Here is a 22,170-nt window from a genome sequence, read left to right on the forward strand (position 1 = left end):
CTCAGACTTACCCAAATGAGTCATATTTTCTCTGTCACTCAATGGCTCTAGGCTTTATTTCATCTTGTTCACAAATCCCAACACAGGCTTGGTAAAAACGCCTCAAATTATACCAATCAGTAAGTTTTTATTGACTGTTTACAATCAGGCTCCTGCTATACCAAGTGCCATAGGGCCAGCTGCCCAATGCGAGGCCTGAGCCCTGTACTACCCTGACCCTGGCAGGCCTCATAAGCAACCCAGGCCCCCTCCCTGTGGCAACTCACTGCATCACCTGGCAGTCACCGGCCTGGCTACCTGTCCCAAGCTTACCTTTCTAGGCACTATTATTATTTTTAACCTTCCTCTGCTCTTATGGTCCCAGTGTGTCTTGGGGTGTGTGTGTGCATGTGTGTGTGTCCAGATTTGCACTGTTGCTTCTCCCACCAAGAACCTCCTCTTTGCAGCTGTTTACATGAGCCATTCTTTACGACTCTTGTCAAATCCCATCTCTTCCAGGAAGCCTTGCTCTGTCACTGTCTTTGGAGGTGCTTTCTTCTTTGAATCGACTACAGGTTGGCTTACTGTACCTCTAAGAGGACAAGTAGTTATCCATGCATCTATCTAATCTGTAAACTCAGGCAGGATTGGAATCATCTCTTATTTCTGGTATTCGCTATGGTAGCTTTCTCATACCAAAGGCGTAAGTAATATCTGTGCAGTGTATAACCCTGGCGGAAGAAACTGCATTAGAAGTGAGCCTTTAAGACCAGGAAAGATGAACAAGGCTATGGAGACCAGCTTTGACATGAGGATAGCCTTCGCAAAGGGAAGGCATGAGAATGCATGAGGTTCTTTCAGGGCACAGCAAAGATTTTACCTCAACTTAAGGCTTAAACAGCAAGATTGCTAGTAGTGGCTGATGAGACTGGTCTTGCCTCAGCCCCCCAAAGTGAACTTCACTCTGCAGGCTCTGGATAACCAACGAAGATCTCTGAGCATGAGCGCTACTATCAGAACTCTGAGTTATTGGAAGCAGTCTGAAATGCATAAAAAAGTCAGGCCCAGAAGTGAAAATACCAGTAAGATATCCATTGCAATAGTTTAGGGCACGAAGAGGCAACAAGAGCCTGAATTAAGGGAAGTGGCTTTGGAAGCATACAAAAGATTACAGAGGTAGGATTGAGAGAGTTTTAAAAAATAAGGAGGTGAAGGATTCTAGTCTGAGTAACTCTGTGGATGGTGGTTCCATTAACAGTAAATAAACAAACGAGAGAAATAGAGTGTTGGGGGAAAAGATGAATCCACTCTGAATATCTTGAGTGTGGGGTCTTATTAAGACAGTCGGGTGAAGATATCTAAGTGTTAAGGATAAGTCACGCTGGAACTCAGGACAGACATCGGAATGGAAGGTCCAGGCCAGACAGTCATCCGCTGACAGCTCACAGCTCAAGCCAGTAGAATGGACGAGCTGCCCAGGCACACGGCGTGAGGAGATGAGACGGGCCAAGGGCAGATCCCCTCCTAATGTCGCTGGAGGGTGGCAGGAGCAAGGCGGATGCTCAGGCAGGCGGGAGAAACACGGGAAAACCAGAACAGGATGGTGGCACAGAAGTAAAGGCAAAAGCAAGAGTCTTCATTTAGAAAACCAACAACAAGAAATACCAAATCACTTACCTTGTCGAAAAGATGAAGGTTAAAAGCATAAAACCCAGCTGAATAGAAAATACTGGAAAAGAAAGGATTGAATCTAAATTAGCGCTATAAAAGTGTATCTGTAGCATACTTATTGGCACGCTTCGTTTGATCTGAAACTTATGGGAACTCAAATAGAAAAACAAACAAGCATAAGCTGCTGGACTGATAAAATCATTAAATTAGTGGGACTCAACCTGTTCTTACTGAAGATATCCCCAGATACAATGCAGGAGGTCTACTACTCATGGCAATCTAAAACCTTCTTTGATTTAAGATTTGGTTATTTAATTTGTTCAGTTTATAAAGAGCTCATTTATACTATGTGTATTTATAGCAAATAGTATAAATGTGATAGGATATAGTAAATATTTTGGAATAACTCATCTTGATTTTTAATAACATAAGATTCTTCGATATTACAATTACCAATAGTTGTCTTTGGTACTACAGGCTAATAGAACAAAAGATTCCCCTCCCCTCCCCTCCCCTCCCCTCCCCTCCCCTCCCCTCCCCTCCCCTCCCCTCCCCTCCCCTCCCCTCCCCTCCCCTCCCCTCCCCTCCCCTCCCCTCCCCTTTTCCTTTTCCTTTTCCTTTTCTTTTCTTTTCTTTTCTTTTTTTTGGTTAACAGTGTTTTAATTACTTTCTACATTTTAAAATAGTGTCCTGAGCTCTGCCTGCAGCTTGATGGAGGCTGAGAAGTGTGGAAGAGCCAGCCTTAAGTGACTTATAAATACAGGCTGGCCTCTTCTGTGGTTGATGCTGCTTAGTAGGGACGCTCCCTCTCCTGTTCTTGACATCTCTAGTCTGGAACGGAAATCAGATAAGTTTACTTAAAGGGCCACATTAAAAATATTTTAGGCTTGAGGGCTGTATGGTCTCTATGGCAACTATTCGTTCTACCTTCTAATTGAAATCAGCCATAGATAACACATAAACGAGTTTTTGAACCTAGCAGGTGCTTGCATTTTATAGTCTGCCACATTGAATGAAATGATATTACTTTGGGCCAATTTTAATATAAAGATGGTAAAAATATTCGTATCTTAAGCAGTTGTTACAAAGTAATAGTATCATAGATTAGAAATCCTATTTTTAATTCATGATAAAGAATAAGATTAGCTTAAGTTATAATGATATAAACTGGCTCAACCTAATATTTGAATTTGACAGATATTATGGCATCAGCCATTGTAAATCAGACACAAAAAGAGAAAGGAGATTAACTTATAAGTGTATTATTATTGATGTCTTTTTAAAAGACAGATGCATATGATAAAGTCACCAAGTACATATATAGTATGAAACTAAGTATTCATTTTAATCAAATTAACATCCGAAATGAATTTAGGGAACACACAGTGCTATGCTTTGCTATTGAGGAGGCTGAGGGGACAGTGAAGGTATCCCGTCTTCCCACTTACTTAGGAACAGTATGACCACAAGGCTGAACTTGTCCAGGTCAATGTTTGGGTTGGAGAACGTGCCACAGAAGGTTGTGTAGATGATCATGAGGAGCACGCTGCTGCTGATAGCACCGAAAGGAGGCTTCGTTCTTTCAAGCCAGTCCTTGATATACCTTCGGACAATCTGAAACACAGAGATCAACAGGTGGCCTCTTTGCAGAGATGCAGGGGGTGGAACTGGGCCTCCCAAAGTGATTCTGACAGCAGGAAGACATGAAGGAAAGAGGGTAATTTTGATGATGGCCACAGTGGATTTCAAAGCTTCCCTGCCACCCTACTCTTCTTCTGGGGAATTTAACATTTGTGGTGCAACTTCCACTGGTGTCCATAATGAGAGCATGTTTTCAACTGCATTCACATTCGTCCTTAATCACGCCAAATGCTCTTTGCTAGCTGTCACCGAGACATGCCCATTAAGCCTCCCCAAAGTTTATCTCCTCTGCTCATCCTAATGGATGTGTGTAATTATCACAGTCCCCTTTGCCTCAACAGACAATCCCAAGTGCAACTTTGGGAATCTTAGAAATCTGACATCTTCAAGAATTTCAAGACAGTAGATAATCAAAAGTGATCCATGGAACATATTAATATTTTAAATGCTAGCGATGCACCAGAAGTTTTTAATTAAATTATAACTCATGCTTGAAAAGCAAAAGTGCATGTGTTGTGGGAGCTTAAATAATTCAAACTCTGAATATCTAGAGTTTTTGTGAAGCCAAAGACAAATGCCATTTGCATGCTTTTAGAATTCCGGAATTAACACTTAAAAATGAATAAACCTGTCCTAACTTTCCTACAAAAAGGACCAGTGAAATATAAAGTTATACAGCAACCCTCTCATATGTTAAAACCCAATCAGATATTTAAAATCAGGATAGTCTGAATATGGGAGTTAACTTTCATTTGGGTGTAGGAGTGAGCCACTGTTTAAAACCTTTCACTTCTGAAAGAAGCTGAGCAAGCCCCTGTAATAAGGGCTACAGCGGAGACGTATCACGTTCTGAGCCACTGATTATCCTGCATAATTGAACATGAGATTTCACAACAGGCTGAATTACCATGATCCATTAGCAATAATGAGTGCAGGGAACTTCTCCTGACAAAGCTGATGGGTTCTGTCATCTCCTACTCTGTCACCAAAAAGGCTTAATTTGCCATGGGGCTACCTTCATAGGTACTCAGGAACAAAATAAACCACTCTCAAAGTAAACCTGTGAACAAATGGCTGTTGAATCAACTTCCTCTGTTCTCAAGGACTCAGAAAGTGAAATCACTGTGTTAATAAAGGGAGTCCTAGCGGAAAGCTGACCAGTGGGTACAAGAAAGATACAGGTATAACACCTTGAAGCTTGGGTGGGGTGGAAATGAAGGGGAAAGAGTGTCATATATGTATAAATAAATAGTGGTTAATTTTTTTTAAAGTTGATCTTGTAATTAAAGTTTCAGTTGAATTTATAAAAAATTATGTTGTGTTGTGTTTTTTTTTGAGAAGTTATCCCAAACCATAGTAATTTATCTAATGTTCATTTCTTTCTTTAATGCTACAATGTAGTGAAGTATAGAGAAATAAAAGCGGCCTGTCACACAGTGCTACGCACTGATGTATTTATTAGACTGTTATAAATTTTGGATAACAGTGTCCAAGGCACCCAGATGGCCCCGTGTCCACGTGTCACAGTGGGGGTAGCTGCTTATTCGAAGGCTACAGAAGGACTTCATTTAAAAGGTCATTTCATAATCTACAGGTTTGGTAGTATAAACCTGGTAGTTGCCCAAATTTAATACATACAACTCAACTCATTTGGGAAGTAAAATGAATGGAAATTACACGGAATAACTGAAATTGACGCTGTCCTCCAATCTTGTTTTAATATAAAATGGTTAAAAAGTACAAAGATCTTCTCTTTGCAGTAAGTTATAGCATGTGTGATTCTAATTCCAAAAATAAGTGTCTCTCTCTCCCACCACCATCGACCCCTCTGACAAAATAAACAAACACATGTAAATGAGGTGTAACCTGAGAGTCAAAAATATTTTCCAAACCAAGATAAATCTCTAATCTAAGCAGCAAATGACTCAGTTAACCTAGTAATCTCTTTCTGCATTACAAAGTGCTCAGAGGCTCATAGTACATAGGACTCTCTCAATATGGCAAGTAACAGGGGGTCCTGAGTCCTGCGTCATCCTAGCAAAAATGCTTTTCTTCTAAACACATCGATGCTTGAATCTAGACACTTAATCTCGATAAGGAAAACAACGAGAAAGTTGGGAATTGGATAGACTGACAAGTGAAACAATAACCCTAGAGGAAAACAGATTGTCTTCACTGTTTTTAGTTTTACAGTGATATTTATCTCTGTTTTCTAAGTAAACCATTTTATACCTTGCCAGGCTCTATAGAGCTTTTCCATCTTCCTTTCAAATTAAACTCGCAAAGCAGCTGTTTTTGCACTGTGTAGCTAGAAAAGTGTTAAAATGCTTCATAAACGACTGGGTGAAGTAGAGTTGATAAGCCTCAAAGATTGCTTTGGATATAAACTCCAGGATACCTCAGCTTCTCTTAGTTCTGCTTATGCTTTTCACAATAGCACTCTCCATTTGTCAAGAATCCATGTCATTTTTTTAGTTCCCCAAACTTCTTTGTCTTACAGAAATGTAAGATAGTCAACACGCCCTGACAGATGCCTCAGAACTCCCCTGGGGGAAAACAACAGTCCAGACGAGGGGGAAGCATTCTGGTGAGGTGCCAGGGTGTCTTCTGCAGAATCTTCACTCATTCACTTGCTCTCAGAGCTCAGAGAAACCGAGGCATTCAAAAACCAAGTCACAGGGTCTCATGAGCTTGTTTGCTTTTTGCTATAGAGAAGGAAAAAATCTCCCACAGCTTTTTATTTTATTGTCTCACCTTCTACATTTTGATTTTCTTTGGGTTAAACTAAGCATCAGTAACCTTTAAAGGGAAACCTGAATCCCCGTATCCCAGTCCTTCTAACAAGCTGAGACACCCAGCAATTACTGCAGGACCTGCCAGGCTCGAACCTAGGAGACTAACGCATCTCGGGTGACGAATGCCCATGTACCAAGATAACCAAGACGTGCAATACCTGTCACTTTAGTTTCTGTGTGTGTTTTTTTCCAGGGTATTTTCTTGCCTTTCCCCCTACTCTGTCTTTATATCTATAAGCTGATTTCTGAGTGGGGATATACGATGGGTAATTTTTCATGTTAAGTCTGAATTTTAAGATGTATTTTCCTTCAAGGTGGCTTCAGATTGTTTCTCGGATTTTTACCCTCTATTCCACTGAGTCCACATATTTTCATAAAGCGTATTGTTTCTTCATTAATATCCTGTTGAAGTGTACAGTCAGGGATATAAAATGAAATCCGATTTATAAAACATTTTTCTTTTAAAATATTCCGTGTTAAATGTTGAGTAGATTCAAAATCATCCAGTACGCTTCATAAGAAGTATAAACAACAATAATAATGAATACAGTAAGCACCCATCATCTACTTAGCTGTTTGAAAATTCTTTCCCACTATTACTTCATCGCATTCTCATGAGAAAGGTCAAGCCAATACGATCCTGCTCAGTTACAGTTGAAAACACAGGCATGCAGAGCCCAAACAACGTGCATAAAAAGTGAAAAAGCTAGTTAGCTGGCTGAGCAGGAATATGATTTATTTCCTGAGGGGTTCCTGGTCCCATGGAGCTCACCTTCTAGTTAGAGGAGATAAAGAAAAAGCAAAAACAACAAACCAACTAGAAGCAGGTAATGCTGCTATTAGAGAGAGGTGTAAACTGGATGAGATAGCCACGGCCCAGGGGAGGGGCGAGGAAAGGTCTTTCTGAGCAAGGAGAGGAGAGGGGGTGCTCCGAATACATGGGGAGACGGGGCACAGTGTGTGAGGCGGATGGAGGCTGGCACTCTTGAGAAGCAGAAGCCAAGTCAGTGAGCCCGAAAGCAATGGGCATGTGGGAAAGTGCTGGGGGAAGTAAAGGGGCTTGAAAATACAGGACAGGGTGAAGTAACCCTATGAGGAATAAAGTGAGACTCTAGGAAGTGTGGTATATATATCATTTTAATTTGGGCTCAGGAATTTAAAACAAGGTGAGACCAGCTATGTGTTTCTCTCTAGCAAAGCTGGAGATCTAGGGGAAATGGCTGCTGGGGGCTCCCTGAATGTAAATTTAGAATTTTCTTCGGCCGATCTTTTTATATGGCTCACACCCTATGAAGGAGTATGCTGTTAAAATATACTTGTTATAATAGAGTCTCTGCTTCCAGGAAGCTCACAGAGAAGTTAGAATTTCCCCTGATAAATATTTGGGGAGGAACCATAATAAAATTACAGACCATGGCAGAACTGGAATTGAGTCCCCGCCAGGGGAGGCAGAGCAGGTCCACTGCACATCAGAGGGTGTCTCTGTACTGAGTTTTGAGGATTGAGTAGGAGTTTGCTGGCAGAAAAGTTGGGACAGTAAGATGGAAGGCATGGGGCCCTGAGGGGGGCTGGTCAGGGAGGAACAGGAGCCTAAATGAAGGGATGGGGGAGGTGACAGTGGAGAGGCAGGTTGGGGCCAAAATGATGAAGGGCTGTGTGGGCCACACAGGAATGGGCACCAGGGAGCCATGAGGGAAGTTTTTAAGGAGAGGAATAAGCTGATCTGATTTGTTTTTAGGACTACCCTGGAGGCGGTAAAGACACTGGACAGGCATTGGAAGAGGCTCACAGCAGAGAGACAGGTTTGGGAGGTGCAGTCATTAGACAAGAGATGAAGTAGGTGAGAATGTGAGGATGCCAGACATGAATGATTTCTGAGGCAGGAATGGTGGCACTGACTGCCTGCCTGGATGTAAGGAAGGGTGCAGGGCAGGAGGCAAGGTGGTTTCTACAGGTGGAGATCGGAGTGACTGCTAATTCCTGTCCCAGAACAGAAGGGGAGGGGGGCAGTAGATGTAAAACAGAGGTTTCCTCTTTGAAAAAAATCATTAAAGCATTTTGGACCTAGAGTACTTTTAAAAAACCACTTACACTACCTTCTGGCTACCTTTACTGCTTTATAATTTACTGTAATACCTTACTACTGAGCACATAAAGGGTAAGGAATTAACAATTCATTACTCTCTCTGGATAAACATTCTTAATTTTGTAAAGTACAAAGCCCTCTTCGTTAAGAAAACCTATTGAACGACTGAGACAAAGATCTTTCCCTTGTCCATATGTTTTAAACCAAACATTTATTAACAATAGACATACTTCCAAGATCCACTACTAGAAGAATGTATGAGCCCTGGTTAGCATATGAAATTATTTTCAGAACCAAGAAAATCAGTAGGGGCTTAAACTAATACTATCTGCAGCGTAAGTGCCTAGAGCTGAGGAGGGCGGTAGGTGCTGCGTCTGTAAGAAGGGCACTCCCCTCACTGACCACAGGGTTCTCCCCCGCTCCCTCCCTCCCTGACCCACCCAGCACATATTTACTGGGGGCCGTGCTCTGGGCATGTAATGGACAGCAAAACAAATGCAGTTCCTGCACTCATTACAGTCTAATGGGAAAGACACACAGTAACAAGGAAAACAAATGATAAGAAAGTAGTGAAAAAGAACAAGAAGGGACTCAAACAAGGTGCTAGAGGAAAGATAACCAGGGAGCTGGGTGGTTCAAAGAAGATATGAATTAAAGAGTCAAATGATCAATGAGCTGGGTGGCAGGGTGGGTAGGAAGCCACTCTAAACAGGAAAAATATTATTATTTTTTAAATTTATCTTTATTGTTGAAAGTATTACATGTGTCCCCCTTTCCCCCCCCCATTGATCCCCCCTCCCCTCGCCCTTCCCCCCAGGCTTTCACCACACTACTGTCTGTGTCCATGGGTTATGCATTTATGCATGTAAGTTCTTTGGTTAATCTCCCCCCCTCCCCACCTGCCTTCCCTCTGAGATCCCTCAGGCTGTTCCATGTTTCTATGTCTCTGGATCTATTTTGTTAATCAGTTTATTTTGTTCATTAGATTCCACATATAAGTGAGATCATGTGATGTTTGTCTTTCTCTGCCTGGCTTATTTCACTTAGCATAATATTCTTCAGGTCCTTCCATGCTGTCCCAGAGGGTAAGAGATCCTTCTTTTTTTACAGCTGCATAGTATTCCATGGTGTAAATGTCTCATAGCTTTTTAATCCAGAAAAATTAATCAGGAATTGATAAAAATCCGGGGGGGTAGAGTGTAGGAAATGTGGCAAAGAGGTTAGAGAGGTAGATGGGGGACATAATATTTATTCAGAATACCTGTTCTGTGATCAGCACTGTGGGAGAAGTCCTTTTTCAAGTATCAAGATGTATTTAATTAAATGGTATTCTTTGAGTTCTTAGAAATCCTTCCCCCTTATCCTAAATTCAGTCCCTTTTCTAAGTATAAAATTAAAATAAAATAAAAAGATTAGTGCATGGATAGTGGATGCTATGATGAGCCACCCAGATCCATCCCTTCAGGAACCGAGTGTTTATTTCCACATCTGCAAGGTGTGTTGGTTGACTGAAAGACCTCAGTTGAATTTCTTTGGGAGTTGCAGCTAAGAGAGCAGATTCACCTAAAGTCACACGTCTCATGGGGAGTGGGAGGGAGTAGAGGAGTATAAAGACAGGTACTCTTGGGTAGGCAGGACAAGTCTGAGGGGTCCTCCCAGCTCCAAGGCACTCCCTGGGATGTGATGAGGTCACCACAGGACTGCATCACAGTTCATCTCCTCCTCAGCTGTGTCCTTTCTTGACTTTTCCAAAGGTGGTGAGCCCAAAGGTCCCCAGTAAACTTCCCACATGGCAACCTTGATCTCAGTGTCCATTTCCCAGGGACCCTAACCTAAGATAGCTTGTAAATATTATATGTCTATACATGCATCATTTTTTTTAGTTAATATTTCAAAGAGTTGCCTTCTGTGTAGGATTTGCAGGGGACTTGATAATGATGGTGATGACACGCTATAGAGCACTTACCTGTGTCAGGCTCTATACTGACAAAGCCTTTATATGCATCCATATTTCATTGAATCCTCACAACAACCCTTTAAGACGGACATTATATTATATAATTTAATAAGTTATGACTCTGCAGCTAAGAAGATCAAATGGATTGACCAAAGGTCACACAGCAAATAAAAGGTAGCACTAAGTCTAGAATCCACCTGCTCTTAAACCCATGTCTATGCCCTTAATCATCCAAATACACTGTCTCCTAAGACTCACTCATTCAGCAGCACATTAAATTCTATCCTTTACTGTGGCTACTTGTGAGTGAAAAAACAGCCTGGTTTAAAGTCTGCATGCTTATAATTAAATTACATGCTTATTATTACCTTGTCCCAAGAAATTAAAATGTAAGAATTTATTCTATTATCCAACTCAATAAGAATGATAAAGTAAATTTTCTAAGATCTAATTTAAGAGCTAATAGAATTAAATGTCTGTTTTACCAACTACGCAATCACAGATGGGATAACTGTCGTTGGAGGCATCTCTGGAGCAGACAGCCAAAGACAGCTGCTTGTTCCCAGCAGTGGCCGTAAGTGCTGAGACTTTATCGAAAGTCACAGAATAAGGTCATGGTTTGCTAAATGTTTCAAGCTAGCTGCATAGCTATAAAGAAGGGACAATAAATACAAAAAAAAATAAATTGAGATTCTGGGCAACTGTCTGCAGAGCAGATTGTTATTAACTAAAAGAAAGAAAATGATGAGACGACCGTGACTGGTGACACCTGTGTTGCACAGTCCTATATTTTCATCTAGCTGTCTCTTCCTCTGTCTTTTCTCAATTGTCCCGGGATTTTGTAAGATTTCACAATTTGATCTATAAAGAAAAGAGCAGATAGAATTGGAGGCCTTACCTGTCCGATAATGAGAGGAACCACAACAGTCACAGAAAGCTGAGAAAAAATAGATGTAAAAGGCACCGAAGAGGACGAGCCGAGCTGTAAAACAAGGACATGAGAGGAGTGTGGTTACTTGGAATCAGTCACCAAACAGTGCTGTTAGCTAAATCATACAATAAGTGAATTCTTCCACATGCACCACAAATTTGGTAGCTAGATACAAAGAGCGAGTGAAGTTATTTTCAAATTTTTTATATGAATGCAAAATAGACTTAAGTAGTTTAATATACGTTTTTTATTGGACCCCAAGGTTGAGGAAAAGTGATAACTGCTGTTTTACAATGAACTGAAATCGCTCATTATTGAGTCCGTTTCTGAAGAGTAAAGTGATCTGAGTTCTCAGTGTCAGTAACCGCATGGAAGGTAATCCCCCCGTAACCGCAGTTTATGTGGCTGCTCTTCCACCTGTCACCTGCCGAACACACACGAGCGGATCTTCTTACTCTCTCATCAAGGTGATATTTTTATTTATGCAAATGAAATATTTTCTAATTTCCTACTCCTTCCAAACAAAGGCAATGAATCTCATATTCTTTAAAATTCTTTCTTACACAAAGCCTAGCAAATGAGAAATCCTGGAACATGACTTATTTTTCAACTTAAAATTTCAATACACCTCTCCTAGATGTGTATGTCTTAACACTGGTTGGAATTCCTGTTTGTTTGTTCTTACCCTTCCTCCTTTTTCGGTTCTTTCCTTGCTAATTCCTGCAACCTCAGCGTCATAAAGACTCTACAGCCAGCAGCACAAGCCGGCGTTTGTCTGTGAACACAACCACACTCTCACATTAGCCTCAGCCACCAAGAACTGCTGTCTTCCTAGGAACTCTAATGTTTTTCAAACCTCCTTCTGGTTTTCAAACCTGAAAAATACTAGGCTGTTCCAAAGGCATTTGTCTCTTTTATAACTCCCTTTTGCCACCAGGTTCTCCCAAACCATTACTAATGAGCTCCCTGGCCCTTGGAACTGACTGTCACCCTTCTCCCGCAGACCAAACTTCAATTTTCACAGTGACCTAAGTTTGGTTAAACTTGGGAATACCTTCTGAAAAATAATTTTTGTAAAATACACTGAGGTAGTGATGACTGAGGGTGTAGAATGTTAAGTAAAACAAATTAAATATTTAGATCAGTGAAGTCAATAGCTCAGGATGAAGTACGTGGGATCGGTGTTCTCACTGGTTTCTGCGTGAACTGGCTTACCCAAACCTTTCCCCACCAGGGAGTATTTCATAAAGCTCTGTGCCCTGTCCTTAGTCCCTATCCAGATGCACTCAAAATGCCAAGAATATATGTCCTGCCCATCAGTGCCTGCACTAGTTCAACACCTTCAACACTGACCACTGGCCATGAGTTTAACACATAAATTGTAGCCTTTTCCGCCATGACCGAGACACACTAATGAAATGAGAGTGAAGTGGGAAAAGTAGAACTGGTGAGGAACAGATAGGAGTCCTGGTGCATTAAATGCTACGTGGCTGTAAGATGTCTCTTTTTATGCAAAGCCAAAGTAGTAAAAACTAATAATTTCAGCCTATTTTAAAGCAGCAATGTCCTGGAGGCACAAGGTACTTAACAAATATATTCTATTCACAAATATCAATTCCAAGGATGTCCCTGGGGACATAAAGAAATAAAGGATTGAAATAAAGAAAAATATGTTTTACAGGAAATTGAAGCACTGGGTGAACAGAAAAATGCACTTTAAAGAACAAAGTTTTCAAGTTCAAAAACATCCAAGTCAGTGCTCTATCCATAGGTTTACAATGTCCAGAGAGAGCCAGTTAGAGTGAGGGTAATAACCTTCTAGAAAAGGTGACAATTCTTGTGGAAGCTCATGGATGATCTTATATAGCCCTGTTCTTTGTATCTCAACTTTATTAAGTTAGTTAATGCTTTTAAGGTATTTTAATGAATCACCATATCACAAGCGATAGTCCCTCTGCCATCCCAGTACTTAACCCAGTAACTGGCACAGAGGATGTGCTTGCAGATGAGTAAACCTGTGCAGATGAACAAATGAAGTAATTTGTAAACATGAGGTACTAAAAAGTGACAGACTCTTTTTCAAGACCATATCCATTTTTTCCTAAAGTTAAAAAACACACAAAACCTAGGTATATATAAAAATATTGTCACGTGGTATTATAAAAATCACGTGGTATTATTTTTTTCTCTGCTTTTTTATCACTAGTAACACAGCAATTCTAATGTGCATCTAGACACAAGGGGCATCTAGTCATGATGAGAGGCATGTGAAGAAAGGGTGACAGTGTGTGTGTGTGAGTGTGCGTATGTGTCTGTGTGTGAGTGTGTATGTCTCAGTGTGAGTGTGTGTGTCTGTATTTGAGTATATATGTGTCTATGTGTGAGTGTGTGTGCCTGTGTGAATGTGAGTCTGCATGTGAGTGTGTGTCTATGAGTATGCATATATGTCTGTGTCTGTGAGTATACATGTGTCTATGTGTGTGTGTGTGTGTGTGAGTGTGTGTGTCTCTGAGTGTGTGCGTGTGTCTGCGTATGCGAGTGTATGTGTGTCTCTGTGTGAGTGTGTATGTGGAACAGAGCGAGGGAGGCATGTGCATGTTCTCTGCCCTCAGTTCCCCCCACCCCCTCCTTGGACCCTTAATGCTGCTCTGGAAGAGACCTAAAATTGATAGAATCTTAACCCTGGGACAGATTCATAGTCCCATTCCATTCCCTCTTTTTAAAGATGTGAAAACTGAGGTCCCGCAAGTGAACTATTATTAACATCTCTAATACCTGCATTATGATATGAGATTGGCTACGCTTCTAAAACACATCCAAATCGTTCTTTAGCTAAATCTGCTCTGTGATAACAGCTCTCCTACACTGGGAAGGCCTGTGTTTAATCATAAAATATTCCTGCAAAGCAGTAAACTCAGAGATCAAATGCAGAGAAAAGCTAAAATGTGACTTCATTTATTAAGTTACTTTTGGGAATTATTTTCAATCCCGATTCTACCTAAAAGATCAAATTTGGGCATAAGAGAAGTAAAGGAAAATCCATTTCAACTTTGGTTTTAAGAATATTATGTATTTTAACTTCCATTCATCATTTGTATGGTCAGTGTTTGAAAACCTCCTGTTCCTCAGATAGTGGACAGGGCTATGGGGTGAGGGGGTGGTTGACCATTGTCTCCACTGTACCTCTGTCCTCTGAAGTGCCTATGATCTTTGATGCACTAGATGAGGAACACCCTCCCCGGAGGCGTTGTCAGATCAGAGGCCAGAGCAAGCTAGCCAGGGATGTAATTAACCGGGTTATGCAATCCCGCAGGATGGCTCCCTTAGAAGTGGCTCTGAAAGGAAGGAAACCTCAGTGCGGGGCTCTAATTTGGCATAAGTCCTTTCTTTCGAATTGGCCACCAGACCTATTGCCAGGTCAGTGTGGAGATGCAGAGGGACCCTTGGGGAAGTTTCTGACATGATGAAGCATGCCCTGGCATCCAGAAGAAAGAGTAAGCAGCTGGCACAGGGCAGCTTCTGAGCACATGACTGGAAACGTCCAAGACCCAGTCATTCTATATGCAGAGTGATCTTAACTAAAGCAGAAGGAAATATGCTGTTTGGGACGCTTGGTTCTTCACACTTTAATGAGGAACCTGTCATGGTTTCTACTGTGAAGAGCAGTATGTTTACAGGATGCATCCATAACTTGCACACTTGGATAGACTTGCAGGTTTAGGAAAACACTATCAGTGCTCTAGGCCTCAATGAGGAACCCAGGTAGATGCAGAGGCAACATGCCTCATACTGCCGACCAGTGCTTCAAGACAGTGCATTAAACAACCCAGTCATCAGCGAATTTCTTTCAGGAATATAGTGCTGTAAAGCAGAAAACTCACAAGTAGGTTTACTTATTTGCTTTAATATCTTATGCTGAAAAGAAGTGATTCAGTAAAAATTAAACATGTGGGAATTTAGGACCTTTGTGTTCACTCAAATAGTCACTGGTGTCTCCTGTGAGCAAGAGCATGCTCTAGGCACTGGGGATGGGGATCCAGCCGTGAACTAAACGTAAACCCTTCCTCTCCAGGAATTGAGTTTTAAAAGTTGAGCTCTGCGTGCGGGTCCACCCATCACCAGCGCACACATGCTCCTTCCCATGAATATCTTTTGCCCCTTCCCACTTAGACCTAGAAAAGTTCTAGTCTCTTTCTAAGACTTACTTCAAGCATTGCTCCTTCTGGAATCCTTTCCAAACCCTCCTCCAAAAATGCAGAAGTGGCCACCCCTCCTTCGTGGCTCAGCTTCCACTATACCTCTCAGAACCCTCGGTTGCTCTTGTTTGCAAACCTGTCTCTCCCAGGAGTCTGTATGTTCCTGAAGGCCAGGAACAGGGTCTTACTCACGTTTACATTCCCTGTGCCCAGCTGAGTGACTGTGTTTTACATCTGGGGCACTGGTTCTTACACCAGCACAACAGAAGCATCTGTTTGCTAAAACAGAGACTGCTTGGCCCCACCTTGAGAACATCTGAGGAGAAGGGTGAAAGGGGGTAGAGGATGGTGAGAATCTGCATTTCTAATGAGGCCCAGGCGCTGCTGGTGCTGTGGAGCTGTGGTTCACACTCTGAGAACCACTAACCCAGTACATAGTAGGTGCTCAACAAATATGGGTTCAGTGAATGAATGACAATACCTAGGTAGAAAAAGGGGCCTGACGACGTTTTCTTTTCTTTCCATCCTTCCAACTTCAGGTAAGTTACAAAGTTCTACAGAATTCACAGACCCAAGGCAGGATCAGTAGCCTGGCCTCGCACACAACTGTCTCACAATTACACTAACAGCAGCACTCAATGTGCACTTTCTCTGTGCCAGACACTGCTCTGAATGCTTAATGTGTGTTGAATAATTCAATACAGCAGCCCCCTGAGGTGGGTCTTATCAGTACCCTGATTTTCATGAGGTAAGAGTGGCATAGAACAGTTAAACCACTAGGTCACCATCACCATAGCTAGAAAGCGACAGAGCCCAGAAGAGTCGCTCCACGGCCCTTACACTTAATCCTTACACTCTGCTGCATGTTAATTACAGAAGGCCCAGAGTAGCAAATGGGCAAGGAGCAGGAGTGGGCTCCCCTTTCTTGCCCACGTGAGAGAAGGAGGGGAAGCGTATTTGTATGTGGGGGCTGGGGGCCGGAGCCTCATGGAGATGGGGAGCTGAAGGCAGGCAGAAGCAAGAAGAGGGGGAAATAAAGAGGAAAATGGGTGTGTCGGGGGACACTTGGTGCGCAGTGGTGGATGGAACAGCCTTTCTCAACTGGGGTTCAGGATTTCAACCACAGGGCAGAAATTATTTGAGTGACATCTTCTCAACTCTCTCACAGATGGTCCATGACTTGCTCCAGGGCAGAGTCATCAGAAAGAGTTAACCCAGTACTGTACATGCAATGGATACTTTAGAGCATTAGGACTCGATTTTCTAACTTGGCAGAAAAATGCTGAATGGAAGCAGGCTTGGCTGCTGCCAATCCATTAAATTTAGAAACTGTGATTGGGAAAGAATCTGGGGATCCAGTCACTAAAATATTATGGGGCCAAACTAACAAGACTCAGAAAGACAAATAAGTACCAATTCTTGACGAAGGGACGCTGACTGTCCATAAAATCCTAGGCATCAACCTACAGTTAGGAAACAGATGGTGTGTTTTAAATCACCCCTGTAAGTGAGCTGACCTGTAAACTGTCATTAACGCACAGGTCTTCCCTGGCTCTGCTGGGTAATCAGCCTTTTATCTCCTACCAGGGAAATCCATTAGCCACAGGCGTCGCCACTGTTTGTGCCTCTTTTCAGCTATTAAAACATTATTGCATTAAATAATTCACCCCTGATGCCTGGCCTTCGCCTTCATTAGCACCACATTCAGGGAAAAATAAGGATAGATATTCACAGTTTATACTGTTGAATGATGGAAGTTAAAATCTTTTTTGTGAGGAAGTTGGAAAGATGCCGCTTCAGACACAGAACAGGATTTGTTCACTTCCTGCCGTTTCCCCCTCGCCCCATCCATCACCCACAGAGCCCAGTCCTGGGGGAAAGGGAAGAAGGAAGGGACTTGTTTACTATGGCACCTAACCTCCTAGTACCCACACACAGACACGCTCACATATGCCAGCCTCCTTCCCTTCACAAGGAGAAGCACTCAGGCAGAAGGGGTGCCCAGGCCCCAAACCCTTCTAGGTGTCCATCTTTCTCCAGAAACTCCAGTTGAGCCTTTCTTTCATCCCTGCTGCTCCTCTCTCCCAGGGATACATGCAAGGGCACTGAATACTTACACAACACTGATGGCTTCAGTGTACACCAGCTGACAGGCTCAGTATTTTTTATCATAACTAAGAACATGACTGTTAAAAATATGCTTGAGACTGATTCAGTTGCATGTATCAAATGAAAGTTGGGTTACTGCCTGGAAAGTACGTATTTAGTAGGGAAAGGACCCTTTTAATTCTAGAGGCAAGGTGTGTTTCCTTCTCTGGAAAGAGCAAAACAGGCTTCAAGTGATTTTTGGAAGGTAAAAGAAATGTAAAACATTTTTTTTGTTATAGGCTACTTTAAAACCTAAGATGAAAAGATTACCTTCCAGTAACTGACGTAAACTATGTACAACTATAGGTTCCAGTTACTCAAACCACACAGAAGTTTTAGTAAAATGTGCCCAAAAGAATGGTAAATTGGCTTATCACAACCCACAGAAGAAAGCTGTGGGGAGACGGGTCTTCCAGGCATGGAGGGCTGGAGGCAGAGATGCTCAGAACCATCTATAAACAAACTTAGCCTCTCATCCCCTGACCGCAGGCTTTGGTCTTGTCAATGTGAGTTTGGTTCAGGAACCGAAGCACCTACTGTTGCTAACTAAATAGTCCCTTAAGCAGAGCAGCCGCGTAAGCTGCTCTGGAAGAGTGCTCTAAGCGCGGGGACCGGCAGGCAAGGGTGGTGCAATGACAGTGTCCTCATTCTGCAGACCCTGCCTGCTCAGGCTCCGGCAGCAACTGGTGTTGGGAGGAAACTAGGGGCAGGGAAAGTGTGGCTGAGACAGCGCTGTGCCTAAGCTCACCCAGTGCCACTGCCCCTCTTCATGAAGTCTGAGAAGATCCAGACCAGCAGGGCAGTTGGTCTTTCTGGGTCAGTGGTCCTTAAAGCAGGGAGGGAACTTATCAATGTCACCTCTAGCTAGAGCATTTGGAAATGTCATACCAGATGCTCCTCCAGCCCTGTATGATTCAAAAGATCTGGTGGGAGGCCGACATGGGCATTTACCACAGATTCCAGATTATTTTGCTTCACAAAGCTCTCCCTGTGTGAGAACCATCTCTGCGCACAGTCAGAAGATAAGCTACTCTCAGGTTCCAGAGAAGATTGGTCTTCACTTGCTTTAGAAACAAACACTTCTTGGCACGGGGGGAAAGGCTGGCTCAGTGTAAAACATTTGGGGCAATCAAATGGATAGCTTCTCTTTAATGTTATATCATCATTTTATACATGTGACCATCCATTATGCAATCGTCATTGGGAACATACTACAAAAAATAGAGTGTGGCACATGACAGTAATGGCTGTATTCACTGTTCTTGTTTATAGTGATGGGATCAAAAGTTAAAGAATTCTTAAAACCACAGGTGGAGCCACTTACTAGGAAGCTAATAATGACTGTGGCCTCCCAGGCTGCCATGGGTCTCCCCCTGACGCAGACCGCCCTCGTCCATGAACTCCTATGGAACTCGGTCTGCACAGCACAGAGTAGCTGTTTCCTCTGAATGTCTCATTATTCTTTATTCTTGTTTACCCAAATAAGCCTTAGGTTTCTTAAAGACAATAATTATGCCTTATTCTTCTTTGTCTTTCTGTGTTACCTAGAATATAAATATTCGAGAAGAAGTAATTGAGTGGGGGTAACATGTGGGAAAACCACTGTCTCCTAGGAGGCCTGTTGTGCGAGCATAGTAGCCCAAGGGGCTCAGGGGAGGCAGACCTGGAGTTATGAAAACTCTTTGAACCTAAGTTTTCTCATCTAAAGTGAGGGTAATACCTTCCTCTAAAGGTAGTCATGCTCTTCCCATGGGGTTATGTAATCAGTTCCCATTATATCGACTCAATAGAAGTTATTCTACCTTTCCCCCTCCCATTACTATAGGTGAACCCTCTGTGCTTAGGAGGCCTCAGTCTCTCTTTATGAACAAGAACTCACCCCCTTTCTCCTACACAAGGACATGGGTCCATGAATTCTCCCCTTTTTTCCTCTATCAATTTTTCCCTCTCTAACTGGATTAATCTATCAATACAAATATGCTAATCACTTTCCCAATTTGGTTGCTACCCCATTTCCTGTACTCTTTAGGGCAAAACCTCTCAAGAGTTATGGACGACCACTGCCTTAAGCTCTTCTTCCTTCATCCATCCTTGAAACAACTTCCATCAAGCCTTCACCCCGTAACTACGCTGAAATGGTTCATGTGAAGGGCCCCAGTGATCTCCATCTTGTTAAAACCAGTGGTCAATTTTCAAACTTCATCGTACCTGAACTCTTACCAGCATTAAAGTAGTTGACCACTCGCCCCCTTTTGAAATACATTCTCTGCTAGGCTCCTAGGACACCAAAATCTCTTGGTTCTTCCTAAGCATAGTGCACATTCCCGGGTCTCCTCTGCCAACCTCTTAATATTAGAATGTCCCAGAATCTAGTCCACTGATGTGTTTCCTTCTCTATTCTCACTCTCTTGGTGAATTCATCCAGTCTAACTTAAAATTCCTTCCTATGCTGTCCAATTATGTATCTCTCACCCAGGTAGCTCCCCTGAATTGCAGACTCATATAGGAAATTGCTTGCTTGACTTTTCTAACAGGCGTCTTAATCCAAACATGTCCAATACTAAACTCTTTGTGAGTTCCTGCAACCTGCTCCACCCTTCAGTATTCTATATCTTAACAAATGCCAACTCCATCCTTCCAGTTGCACAGGCTTGGAGTCATCCTTGACTCTTATCTTTCCCTCATAACCTTCACTCAGTCTCTCAGGTCTTTAAAATTCTACACTCAACTACTTCCCAACAGATTTACTCAACCACCCTGTGAAACTAACAGCATCTCTTGCCATGATATTGCACTAGCTTTCTCACTGGTCTTCCTGTCTCCACCATGACCACCAGCACCCAAAACCATCCTTTTAAAAAATGTGTTAGACATGCCATTCCCTTGATCAAAACTCTTTCATGGTTTCCTGTCTCTCTCAAATTAAAATTCGAAGTCCTTCCAAAGGACTTCAAGGTCCTACATCATTTGGCCCCTGCTGTTTCTCCGACCTCATCTCCATCTACTTTCCTCCTTGCTCACTCCATTCCAGACACACTTGCTGTTCCTTAATGACACCAGGCACACTCTTGGTACCTTTGCACTTGCTATTCCTCCCACCTGGAATGCTCTACTGCCAAAGGCTCTCTCCTTTATCTTTGCTCAAATATCATTTTCTCAGTAAGTCCAACCCTGACCACCTTATTTAAAATAGCTCTTTCCCACTCTGGCACTCCTGGCCCCCCTTCCTTATTTTATTTTCCCCTTTAGCACCTATCACTCATCTTACACCCTGTATTTTTACTTACTTGTTGGTTGCTTCCCACCACTAGTATATAACCTCCATTAGAGCAAAGATGTTTCTATTTTGCTTGTTGCTATAACCTTGGCACCTAGGAAACTGCCTGGTATATAGAATTAACTCAATACATAATGTGGAATGAGTGATGAATAAGTTTAAATAACTTTTTGAGGAATGTTGCTATAAAAGGAGAGCACAGAAATGGAGTGTATAGAGTAAGGAGAGGCATAGAGTAAGGTGAGATTTAATTTTTAAGATATGTAATGTTACTGAATACTTATATGCTAATAGAAATGGTCCAGTAGATAGAAAATTTGATAATATAGAAGGAGGGAAATCTGTGTGACTCATATTGTTAAGTAGGCAGTAAGGGACAGCACCACTGGAGGGGCTGGCCTTAGATGGGAGCAAAGATAGTTTATCTACAGAAACAGGAGAGGGGGTGAAGAATACAGATACAGGTAGGTGGGATTCTGTAAAATTTCTCTGATTTCTCCTGATATCCTCATTAGCTAAATTCCTTTCTGCATGAGATGAAAAAAGCAGCAGCAGCACTGGAAATCTGAGAGGCAAGGAGAGGTGTGAAATGATTTTCTAGAAAGTGGGAATGTGAATTAATTAGAGGAAGGTAGTAGGGTTGTCTGGTTTACTTACAGTTAGTTGTCATGAATTTCAAATGAGATCAGTCAGTATGATAGGGTACACTCCAGCCACGTTCGGGTACATATACAGAGAGTTGTGGAGCTGAATATAAGATCGCTTGGCATTTTGCCAGACAAATATGAAGCAGTAAGAGATGAGGAGGTTGTTGATGGTGTATGTAATAAAGTAATTATATTGATGGACTATGAGATCCAGGGTAGGTAAGATGGGATGTGAGGGTAAGCGGGTGAAAGTAGGGTGGGTGACTTTAAGGCATTATTAAGGTGATGAGGTAAGTAGACTGGCCGTTCCAGCAGGTTTGAAGAATTTTTGTTTTGGGGAATAAGTCACAAAGTTAGAAGCTGTAGGTAAGAGAAGACATTTGAAAATAGGATTATGGAGGGATGCAGTTATTGCAGTAATAAAGTCAAGGGTCTCACTACAGCAGTGGTTGGCCGAGATGAATTGGAAGGCAGTCTCAATGGAGAAGTCAAGAATTTAGAGGCCAGGATACTAGGAGGGTCAACTATGTGAGTATTGAGAATGCTAAGAACTAGTGTACTGTTAAAAAGAAGACAATGATGTTAACATTTTCTGAACTCAAAGAGTGACCTGGGGTTCTAGCGATAATTACAACAAGAAGCGATAGCACGAAGTATAGGTGTATTAACAATAATCTTCAAAGGAATTTGGGGATTTTATGGAGAAGTCATGGAAAATGATCTGGAATTGGTGATGAGGTGCAAGATAGACACCTTACTCCATTTAAAGACTCAGTGATATGAAAGATGCCTCCAGCAGGAACATGAATCAGAAGATAGGTTTTGGTTGGAGCGAGATGGTG

At 42.2% G+C, this 22,170-nt stretch overlaps 1 protein-coding gene across 3 annotated transcripts in view; it reads right to left on the reverse strand.

The window, feature by feature from the left end:
- The window catches only part of SLC10A7 (solute carrier family 10 member 7), a 190,906-nt gene that overhangs the window by 27,632 nt on the left and 141,104 nt on the right, over positions 1–22,170 (reverse strand). For all 3 annotated transcript variants that reach the window (XM_081136712.1, XM_081136711.1, XM_081136713.1), the window contains 3 exons: positions 11,028–11,111; positions 3,099–3,264; positions 1,657–1,708 (listed from right to left, as the gene is read on the reverse strand). In XM_081136712.1, the coding sequence (XP_080992838.1) occupies positions 1,657–1,708; positions 3,099–3,264; positions 11,028–11,111 (302 nt within the window). The remainder of the gene's footprint in view (positions 1–1,656; positions 1,709–3,098; positions 3,265–11,027; positions 11,112–22,170) is intronic.

Source organism: Miniopterus schreibersii, assembly GCF_964146895.1.
Source record: "Miniopterus schreibersii genome assembly, chromosome: 4".
Taxonomy (NCBI): Eukaryota; Metazoa; Chordata; class Mammalia; order Chiroptera; family Miniopteridae; genus Miniopterus; species Miniopterus schreibersii.